This window comes from Oncorhynchus mykiss, chromosome 22, assembly GCF_013265735.2.
Source record: "Oncorhynchus mykiss isolate Arlee chromosome 22, USDA_OmykA_1.1, whole genome shotgun sequence".
Classification (NCBI taxonomy): domain Eukaryota; kingdom Metazoa; phylum Chordata; class Actinopteri; order Salmoniformes; family Salmonidae; genus Oncorhynchus; species Oncorhynchus mykiss.
Genome location: NC_048586.1, coordinates 19,011,283 through 19,022,894, shown reverse-complemented (window position 1 = coordinate 19,022,894; position 11,612 = coordinate 19,011,283). Strand labels below are relative to the sequence as shown.

General features: G+C 41.1%; 1 protein-coding gene across 1 annotated transcript in view; it reads left to right on the top strand.

Moving 5' to 3' along the window:
* Positions 1–1,754: 1,754 nt before the first annotated feature.
* Positions 1,755–11,612, top strand: part of LOC110501541 (aspartate--tRNA ligase, cytoplasmic) — a 30,621-nt gene continuing 20,763 nt past the window's right edge. Inside the window, exon 1 of the mRNA XM_021579191.2 lies at positions 1,755–1,921. Coding sequence (XP_021434866.1) covers positions 1,899–1,921 — 23 coding nt within the window. The 5' untranslated portion in view covers positions 1,755–1,898. The remainder of the gene's footprint in view (positions 1,922–11,612) is intronic.

The window sequence follows — 11,612 nt, the reverse complement described above, 5'->3', positions numbered from 1 at the left end:
TCCCTAGCCGCATCCTCAAAGTATGCTCAGACCATCTGGCTGGTGTGTTTACGGACATATTCAATTGCTCCCTATCTCAGTCTGTTGTCCCCACATGCTTCAAGATGGCTACCATTGTTCCTGTGTCCAAGATAACTGAACTAAATGACTACCGACTACTGTCATCATGAAGTGCTTTGAGAGACTAGTCAATGATCATATCACCTCCACCTTACCGGCCACCCTAGACCCACTTCAGTTTGCATACCGCCCCAACAGGTCCACAGACGACGCAATCGCCATCACACTGCACACTGCCCTATCCCATCTGGACAAAAGGAATCCCTATGAAAGAATGCTGTTCATTGAGGGCACTCAGAGTGTGGTGTCAGGAAAACAACCTCTCACTCAACGTCAACAAAACAAAGGAGATGATTGTGGAATTCAGGAAACAGCAGAGAGATCAACCCCCTATGCACATTGAAGGGACAGCAGTGGAGAAGGTGGAACTTTTTAAGTTCCTCAGTGTACACATCACAGACAAACTGAAATGGTCCACTCACACAGACAGTGTGGTGAAGGAGGCTAAAGAAATGTGGCTTGTCACCCAAAACCCTGACAAACTTTTACTGATGCAGAGTCGAGACGCAAGACGCAATGCATCACCGGGGCAAACTACCTGCCCTCCAGGACACCTACAGCACCTGATGTCACAGGAAAGCCAAAAAGATCATCAAGGACATCAACCACCCGAGCCACTGCCTGTTCACACCGTTACCATCCAGAAGGCAAGGTCAGTACAGGTGCATCAAAGCTGGGACCGAGAGACTGAAAAACAGCTTCTATCTCAAGGCCATCACACTGCTAAACAGCAATCACTATCTCAGAGAGGCTGCTGCCTACATTGAGACCCAATCACTGGCCACTGTAATAAATGGATCACTAGTCACTTTATACAATGCACATTGGTAAACCAGTTTATAATAGCAATAAGGCCACTCAGGGGTTCGTGGTATATGACCAATATACCACGGTTAAGGGCTGCATCCAGGTACTCTGCGTTGAGTCGTGCATAAGAACAGCTCTTAGCCGTGGTATATTTGTCATATACCACACTCCCCCGGCCTTATTGCTTAAATATACCACAAGTATGACAAAACATTTATTTGTATTAATATAGTTATGTTGTTAAGCAGTTTATAATAGCATGGTTGGTGTTTATGGTGTATTGTCAATATACCATGGCTAAGGGCTGTATCCAGGCACTCCGTGTTGCGTTGTGCATAAGAACAGCCCTTAGGCGTGGTATATTGGCATTTTTATATGACCTACAGCCATTGAATTCTACCATGCATATATACTGTGTGTTATATGGAAATAATGCACGCTCCAGAATGACCTTCAAGCCAACCAGAAACAACTATTCAACAATGCCATGGTGTAACGTTCATTAAAATATGTAAATCATTGTTATTTAAATATGTTGGTAACAGTTTTAAAAAAGCAATAAGGCATGCGAGGCAGTGCTATCGTGAATACAGTCACAGGTCAATTGGTTGACTGGCCCTCACTGGTAAATGGGTTGACTACTCTGGCGCGACAATGCCATTTACCTGGGACTGTATTTATGATACAGCACTGCCTCTTGTGCCTTATTGCTTAAACTAAAAGTGTGAACATCCATATTATCGATCTTTCATTATTATTATAAAAAAGAGAGATTTCCACAGCTCTGGCGGAACTTTTGTTCTTTGCCACAGTTTCTACCCGGATTGAGTGAAACTCCTTTCCTTTGCATCAGGTCCTTCTACGACCACCAATGCATGTGGACAGATTATGTGGTGACTCTGTCTGATAATAATAGTCAAGAAACGTTTGATATCTAGCCACCTTAACTTCCCAAAATAACCATAAGTGTCATGACTAAAGACGCTGTCCAAGGGTAAGAGAAAATGATCAGCGTTCTCATTTCTCAATGTTTTAACGTTAATTGCTAACGTTAGCATCTGGCTTGCTAATGCAGGTGATTTCTAAAGCAATTGAATTTATCAGTTTTCTACCAATAAATAAACTGACGTTAGTTTGCTAGCTAGGCAATTGCAAACATGTAACTGGCCATTTTTGCATAGAAAAAGTCAAGCATAGCAGCTACAGTTAAAGTGTGACAGCTAGCTAACGTTAGCAACTAACGACAGTGAACTAACTTGTTAGTAGGAGCTAGCTAACATTAGCAAGCTAATCATGCATGCACGCGAATGTCTTCTGACCGTGCCATCATGCACCAAATCAAGTTTTGTCACATAGACGTGTTTAGCAGATGTTATTGCTGGTGTAGTGAAATGCTTGTGTTTCTAGCTTCAACAGTGTCATATCTAACAAGTAATATCTAACAATTTCACAATAATACACACAAATCTAAAGTAAAGGAATGGAATTAAGAATATATAAATATTTGGATGAGCAATGTCAGAGCGGCATAGACTAAGATACAGTAGAATATGATAGAATACAGTATATAAATTAAGCAAAAAAAGAAATGTCCTCTCACTGTCAACTGTGTTTATTTTCAGCAAACTTAACATGTAAATATTTGTATGAAAATAAGATTCAACAACTGAGACATAAGCTGAACAAGTTCCACAGACATGTGACTAACATAAATGGAATAATGTGTCCCTGAACAAAGGGGGGGTCAAAAGTAACAGTCAGTATCTGGTGTGGCCACCAGCTGCATTAAGTACTGCTGTGCATCTCCTCCTCATGGACTGCACCAGATTTGCCAGTTCTTGCTGTGAGATACTCCACTCTTCCACCAAGGCACCTGCAAGTTCCTGGACATTTCTTGGGGGAATGGCCCTCACCCTCCGATCCAACAGGTCCCTGACGTGCTCAATGGGGTTGAGATCCGGGCTCTTCGCTGGCCATGGAAGAACTCTGACATTCCTATCTTGCAGGAAATCACACACAGAATGAGCAGTATGGCTGGTGGCATTGTCATGCTGGAGTGTCATGTCAGGATGAGCCTGTAGGAAGGGTACCACATGAGGGAGGAGGATGTCTTCCCTGTAACGCACAGCGTTGAGATTGCCTGCAATTACAACAAGCTCAGTCCAATGATGCTGTGACACACCGCCCCAGACCATGACGGTCCCTCCACCTCCAAATCGAGAGTACAGGCCCCGGTGTAACGCTCATTCCTTCGACGATAAACGTGAATCCGACCATCACCCCTGGTGAGACCAAACCGCGACTCGTCAGTGAAGAGCACTTTCTGCCAGTCCTATCTGGTCCAGCGACGGTGGGTTTGTGCCCATTGGCAACGTTGTTGCCGGTGATGTCTGGTGAGGACCTGCCTTACAACAGGCCTACGAGCCCTCAGTCCAGCCTCTCTCAGCCTATTGCGGACAGTCTAAGCACTGATGGAGGGATTGTGCGTTCCTGGTGTAACTCGGGCAGTTGTTGTTGCCATCCTGTACCTGTCCCGCAGGTGTGATGTTCGGATGTACCGATCCTGTGCAGGTGTTGTTACACGTGGTCTGTCACTGTGAGGACAATCCTGCCTCCCTGTAGGGCTGTCTTAGAGTGCGCAAAGCTGTCATCAAGGCAAAGGGTGGCTACTTTGAAGAATCTCACATTTTATTTTATTTGTTTAACACTTTTTTGGTTACTACATGATTCGAAAATAGTACGAATAAAGAAAAACCCTTGAATGAGTAGGTGTGTTCAAACTTTTGACTGGTACTGTATATATTTGCATCTACTGTGCATTAAACGACTACAATTGGCGAGGTTAAATGTAATGAAGACCATGCTCACAGCAGATGTAGGCTAGTCCAGAAGGGATTTGACAGCAGAGGGAAGGTGTCATGGGGGCAGCAGAAGTCCCAAAAAAGTGGAAACACTGTAATAATGAGTGAAAGTTAGCCTAGGCCTATGTGTACAGTAGCCTAGGCCTATTCATTAAAGTTAAGAATGAGTATTGTGCCTAATGAATCAGTTAATGTCATTTTACTTTAACTTATTCAATTCTTTGTTTTCTGTTAATGATTAGTACTTTATTCGTCTGTGCATGATGGCACCCGTTAACATATTTAGACTGACTCCCTGAGTTTTCCATTTGGAGCAATATGTAATCTGTGAAACTAGATGGCATTAACTGTATTGCACCCTGGTCAGGGGTCCTACCACCAATTTCCTCCTCTCCTCATTGTGTTTTAATGCCACTGGATATGTAGATGGGTGTGAATGTGCTTAATTCCCCTCACTCATCCTGGCTATATTGTCTATTGACATACTCGTATGGTTCCCAGGGGTTGCTATGATCGTATTACAGAATTTGAGGATTTTCCACATAATTCAATGTCAGGAATTTTGAGTTTGGGTGAAAGATTTCCTAGTGGTCATTTCCATGTTTAAGACCCCATGAGCACCAAATTGAAGTTTATAGGAGCATATCCATTTTGGTATTAAATGAATGCTAAGAGTCTATATTTTGGGGAAATTAAGGCATAGTTATGTTTTTCAACCATTTTTCTATCCTAAAAATGATTAATAAAGCAAGGCTTTGATATCTGGTCACACAGATGGAAAAGGTTTCTGAAAAAAACATCTACTAGAAAAAGTCTTAAGGTATTAGAAAGTACATCAAAACACAGTAATGTTGAAGTAAAAGCCGGAAGTTATTTCTCTTCGTTAGTTTAGGAATTATTGCCTAGTCATTCTGTTACCAACAGAATGAGAAGACACTTTCTCTACCCCATTAGGAGGGAGGATTATGAAAGTTCACAGAAGTAACAAGTACAGGTAGACCTACCAATTAGTTAAATTGTATCAGTAAAAACTTTGTTCATGAATTATTAAAGCCCCCAAGCATTCCATTTTTAAATCCTCACTGTATATGGAATAAATCAATGTGTGTTTATTTAATGAAAAATAATTCCAAAATATATAGTTTTAATCATTTATTTCCCTGAGCCTCCTTTGTCCATTGAAATGCTCAGTCTGATTGTGTGGGATATGAAACAAATGTAAAGATATTTAAATACAAAGCTCTGATTGGTTGATAGGGTGGTCTAGAGCCCAGTCCCTTACCCGTGGGAACAGTCATTGGTCTATTATAATCAGATCACATTGTGGCCAAAAGTTCCATCTCACTTGAACAGGCTGAAATTCCAGGCATTTATTTAAAACAGCCCTTACACAAAAAGGGCATTATCATAATTTTCACGATATCAGTATTATTTTGATCCCATAGTGTGTAAATATAATTTTTTTCAACTGCGCTGCCCCTTCAAATGATTAAAACTCATCAGCCTGTTACCAAATCGGTAGTGACCGAATAATCTGTAACAAAATGACTACCATTGAATTGGCCACAATGGGAAATCATAGTAGTTACAAACCACAGTTGGAGTAGAGCACAGTAAAGAAAAGTTGAGTATAGTGCATTACAGTAGAGCCCACATAAGTAGAGTACAGTATAATGTAATGTACTCTAATGATGGGGGTGAAAAATCGCTACAATTACTTATTTTTTAATTTTTTTGTTACTGTAGGTAGCGTCAGCTAGCACTAGATGGCTATACCTGCGACAAAACTCATATTTTTCATCCTATAGCTTGTTCTCCATCTTTTTAATTGTGAGCCAACATGTTTTTAGCACTTTTTTTTATCCTCTGATTTATAATGTTTTGTCATGCTCTCTCTTGTCTCTCTGCAGCAGACATACACTGAGTATACCAAACAAGAACAAGATGGTGCCGACAGATATGGCAGCTCTGCTTCTAGCTCCTAAGCAACTTTGCTGTGTATTGTTTTTTTGTGCGTTATTTCTTATATTATTAGCCCAGAAGATTTTTTTGTACACGCATTTTGCTACACCTGCAATAACATCTCCTAAGTATGTGTATGTGACCAATAACATTTGAATTGATTTTGATTAGGAACCCCTTCCTAATATTGATTTGCAACGCCACTTTTGCCCCCAGAACAGCCTCAATTTGTCGGGGCATGGACTTTACTAGGTGTCAAAGGTGTTCCACAGGGATGCTGGCTAGGGTTGCACATTTTGGGGAATATTCAGAGGTGGAAAATTTCCATGGGAATATAGGGGAATTAACGAAAATGTATGCAAATTATTAATAATACCATTTAAATGTAGATGTTTTTTGCATTGGATATATTTATCATATCAAATTGAGACGTAAACCTTTTACCTTATCAAAAGTAGACATAATTGCAAATTATTAAATCCTTCCAATAGAATAATAAATAATAATAATTTAGTTCTAAATTGAACTTGAGTTAAATGAGTTGACTCTTCACATGGGATGATTTCACTGAACAACAAAAGGGAATATTGAATGATCCCCAATGATCCATCGCATCTCCCAATAACGTTTTCAACATCTGTAAAATGATAGTCTAGAAAGTAAAGTTTTGGTTGTCTTCCTCTCAGACTTCCATGTCTTCTCCCTGGACCTCCTCAATGTCCACCTCTTGAACATCAGACTCTGAGGCCTCATCTTCACTATCACTTTCCAGCCTTGTTGAGGATGGCTCGTTGTCAGGCTCAAAAAGCCTCAAATCCACCCAGATGGCCACCAATTTTTCAACCCTTGTATTGGTCAGCCTGTTGAGTGCTTTGGTGTGTGTTCCCAAATATGGACCAGTTGCGCTCTGAGCCAGCTAATGTTGGTGTGATTTGGAGGATGATGTAGGCAACGGGAAAGAGCCTCAGCTCCACAAAGATCCTTCCACCAGGTGGCTGATGAGATATGTTGGCACGACTGCCATATTGCAACTCCATCCCAAAGCCCTTGCTTGGAAGTGTACATCGCCAGACTGCCATGAACCTTGCCCTCATCCAGGCCAAGGTGGCGAGACACGGTAGTGATGACTCCATAAGCCTTGTTGATCTCTGCACCAGACAGGATGCTCTTGCCAGCATACTTGGGGTCCAACATGTACGCTGCGGCATGTATGGGCTTCATGCAGAAGTCTTCACGCTTTTTGATGTATTTCAGAACTGCAGTTTCATCTGCTTGGCGCAACAGTGGAGTGGGCAGGGCCATACAAATTTCTTCTCTTACATCTGCAAGCAGAGTCTGAACATCAGACAGGATGGCATTGTCTCCCTCATTTCATGCAATGGCTACTGCTATAGGTTTCAGGAGTTTCAGGCTGCTTACTACTCTCTCCCAAAATACGTCATCCAGGAGGATCCTCTTGATGGGGCTGTCCATATCGGCAGACTGTGATATGGCCATTTCTTGGAGAGACTCCTTCCCCTCAGGAGACTGTCAAACATGATGACATCACCACCCCAATGGGCAGCTTCATTGTGGTGCTCTTATTCTTCTCACTTTGCTTGGTGAAGTAGATTGTTGCTATAACTTGATGACCCTTCACATACCTAACCATTTCTTTGGCTCTCTTGTAGAGTGTATCCATTGTTTTCAGTGCCATGTGTTTCTTGAGGAGCAGATTCAATGCATGAGCAGCACAGCCAATGGGTGTGATGTGAGGGTTGGACTCCTCCACTTTAGACCAGCAGCCTTCATGTTCGCAGCATTGTCTGTCACCAGTGCAAATAACATCTGTGGTCCAAGGTAATTGATGACTGCCTTCAGCTCATCTGCAATGTAGAGACCTGTGTGTCTGTTGTCCCTTGTGTCTGTGCTCTTGTAGAATACTGGTTGAGGGGTGGGGATGATGTAGTTAATTATTCTTTGCCCACGAACATTCGGCCACCCATCAGAGATGATTGCAATATACAGTCTGCTTTCTCTATGATTTGTTTGACCTTCACTTGAACTCTGCATCCAGAAAATGAGTAGATAAAGCATGTCTGGTTGGAGGGGTGTATGCTGGGCGAAGAATATTCAGAAATCTCTTCCAATACACATTGCCTGTAACCATTAGAGGTGAACAAGTTGCATACAACTCGAGCAAGACATTCATCAGCATTTCTCTGACTATGTTCCTCTATTGAGTCAAAAATACTTCTTATTCCAGGAGGACCATGAGCTGTTGCTTTCGATAAGGTGTGATTCATCATTTTCACTTCGACTAGAAGTAGAGGGACTTTTGTCAGAGGTTGCTTGTTGTGAGCGCTGAGGGAACTTTATGTACTTGGCCAGATGATTCTGCATCTTTGTTGTATTCTTCACATTTGTTTTGGCACAGTATTTGCAAATGTACAAAACTTTTCCTTCTACATTAGCTGCAGTGAAATGTCTCCACACATCAGATGGTGCCCGTAGCATTTTCCTGTAAAAACCAAATACAATTCCATGTATAGATAAATAGTTAAGCAGTTAGATTAAACAACTCCTTTGTAAGACAAATGTTTTAAAATGAAATATGTATGGAAACAGGTGAATTATCACTCCTCAGTGAGCAGGCTCAAGCAAGCTCAAACCCACATGGTAGCAAAAACGAACCAGCAGAAATTGTTAACAAGTTGATTTAAACACACTTTGCTTTAGGCTACTATTTACTAGTTAACTTCTTGACGCACCCATCCCGTTAGTGGGATCATTTTCATCAACATCCGCTGAATTGCACAGCGACAAATTCAATTACTAAAAATATTTAATTTTCAGGAAATCACAAGTGCACTATAGCAAAACACAGCGTAGCTTGTTGTTAATCCACCTGGCGTGTCAGATTTCAATAAAACTCTTTGGCGAAAGCATAACAAGCGTTTATGTAAGAACATCTCTCTCAGTAGACAAAATATTACAAACAAACAGCTAGCAACCAAGTAGATTGTTCACGATCAGAAAAACAATAAATTAAATTGCTTACCTTTGATGATCTTCGGCTGTTTGCACTCACGAGACTCCCAGTTACACAATAAATGTTCCTTTTGTTCCAATAAGATGATTTTTATTTCCAAAATACCTCCATTTGTTTGGCGCGTTATGTTCAGAAATCCACAGGCTCGAGCGGTCACGACATCGCAGATGAAAATTCCAAATAGTATCTGTAAAGTGTGTAGAAAGGCGAGCGAGAGAAAATGGCTGTTGCGCATGAAAAACTCTGCTGGCACCCAGCCATCCACTGATGCGATGGGTTCTTTCACGCTCATTTTTAAAAATAAAAGCCTGAAACTATGCCTAAAGACTGTTCACAGCTTGACGAAGCCATAGGAAAAGGAATCTGGTTGATATCCCTTTAAATTGAGGCAAGGCATCCAATGGAACAGAGAGCGTTCAGGAAAAACAGCACTTCCTTGTTGGATTTTCCTCAGGTTTTCGCCTGCAATATCAGTTCTGTTATACTCACAGACAATATTTTGACAGTTTTGGAAACGTTAGTGTTTTCTATCCTAATCTGACAATTATATGCATATTCTAGTTTCTAGGCCTGAGAAATAGGCAGTTTCAAATGGGTATGTTTTTTTGCCAATAACGAAAATACTGCCCCCTACACTCAAGAAGTTAACAAAAAATCATGTTTGTCATATACAATATATTCCCCCCACCCAGTATTGTAATCAAAACTTACCAGAAAGCGTGTAGTCATTGGCTCAGACAGTGTAATACTGTGGGCTCAATTGAATCTCATTAGTGTGCAAGATCTTGAGAATCAGCTGTACATGTGATGGAATTGCAACCCACTGCATGCACTGCACATGTGATGGAAGAATGCACTGTGCATGCAGTGGGTTGCAATTCCATTGAATTGGGGATAGTTTAACCAAAATATGCTACAAGACCTATGATTGCCTTGTGTATCCCACAAAAAAGGTTCACTGTTTTAAGCTAAACATTTTGATGAATTTAAGCGAAATTCCCCAAACTCCCGTGCTTAACTTCCCATGAAATACAAATTTCGGAAATTTACCAGAAGGTTTCCGACCCTTTGCAACCCTAATGCTGGCCCATGTTGACTCCACTGCTGCCCACAGTTGTGTCAAGTTGACTGGAGGTCCTTTGGGTGGTGGACCATTCTTGATACACACAGGAAACTGTTGAGCTTGAAAAACAGCGTTGATGTTTTTGACACAAACCGGTGCACCTGGCACGTACTACCATACCCTGTTCAAAAGCACTTAAATCTTTTGTCTTGCCCATTCACCCTCTGGATGGCACACACACACAATCCATGTCTCAAGGCTTAAAAATACTTCTTTAACTTGTCTCCTCCCCTTCATCTACATTTTGAAGTGAATTTATCATGTGACCTCAATAACTTTTAAGGCACACCTGTTGATTTAAATTCATTCCAGGTGACTACCTCATGAAGTTGGTTGAGAGAATGCCGAGAGTGTGCAAAAAGTTGTCATCAAGGTAAAGGGTGGCTATTTGAAGAATCTCAAATATAAAATATATTTTGATTTATTGAACACTTTTTTTTGGTTACAACATGATTCCATATTTGTTATTTCATAGTTTTGATGTCTTCACTATTATGCTACAATGTAGAAAATAGTAAAAATAAAGGAGAACCCTTGAATGAGTAGGTGTTCTAAAACCTTTGACCGGTGGTGTATATTTTAAAGTGAAAAAAGCTATTAAGATTTCCTTTGCGAAAGAAAACAAGTTGACCGGGAATTGGTGTAAAAACACTGGTAGGTGCTTCAGGTCGTTCTTTTAAAATCATGTGCACAACGTCATCTAATGCTGTTGTGAATGTTGTTTTGTATTGCTATTTATATCACCGTTCTCCCTTGATCAGTGTTATTTCCTGTAGACCATTTACTGTCTTGAGTACAATGAAACCTCTTGACTATCACAGGTTGTGTATTAGAAGAATACCTCCTGTCTTGCGACACCTAACTGGTTAGTAATATTATTATCGTGTTCTGTGTCCTAGAGATGAACGTACTTTGGCGCGAAAAGTGCAAATCAATCCCAGAACAACAACAAAGGATCCTGTGAAGATGCTGGAGGGAACGGGTACAAAAGTATCTCTAGCCACAGTAAAACAGAAGCCACTGCTCCAAAACTGCCATAAAAAAGCCAGACTACGGTTTGCAACTGCACATGTGGAAAAATATCATACTTTTTGGAAAAATGTCCTCTGGTCTGATGAATCAAAAATAGAACTGTTTGGCCATAATGACCATTGTTATGTTTGGTGGAAATAGGGGAGGCTTGCAAGCCGAAGAACACCATCCCAACCATGAAGCATGGGGGTGGCAGCATCATGTTGTGGGGGTGCTTTGCTGCAGGAGGGACTGGTGCACTTCACAAGATAGATGGCGTCATGAGGGAGGAAAAGTATGTGGATATATTGAAGCAACATCTCAAGACATCAGTTAGGAAATTAAAGCTTGGTCGCAAATCGTTTTTCCAAATGGACAATGACCCCAAGCATACTTCCAAAGATTTTGCAAAATGGCTTAAGGACAACAAAGTCAAGGTATTGGGAGTGGCCCTCACAAAGCCCTGACCTCAATCCTATAGATCATTTGTGGGCAGAACTGAAAAAGCGTGTGTGAGCAAGGAGGCCTACAAACCTGACTCGGTTACACCAGCTCTGTCTGGAGGAATGGGCCAAAATTCACCCAACCTATTGTGGGAAGCTTGTGGAAGGCTACCTGAAACTTTTTACCCAAGTTAAACAATTTAAAGGCAATGCTACCAAATACTAATTGAGTGTATGTAAACTTCTGATCCACT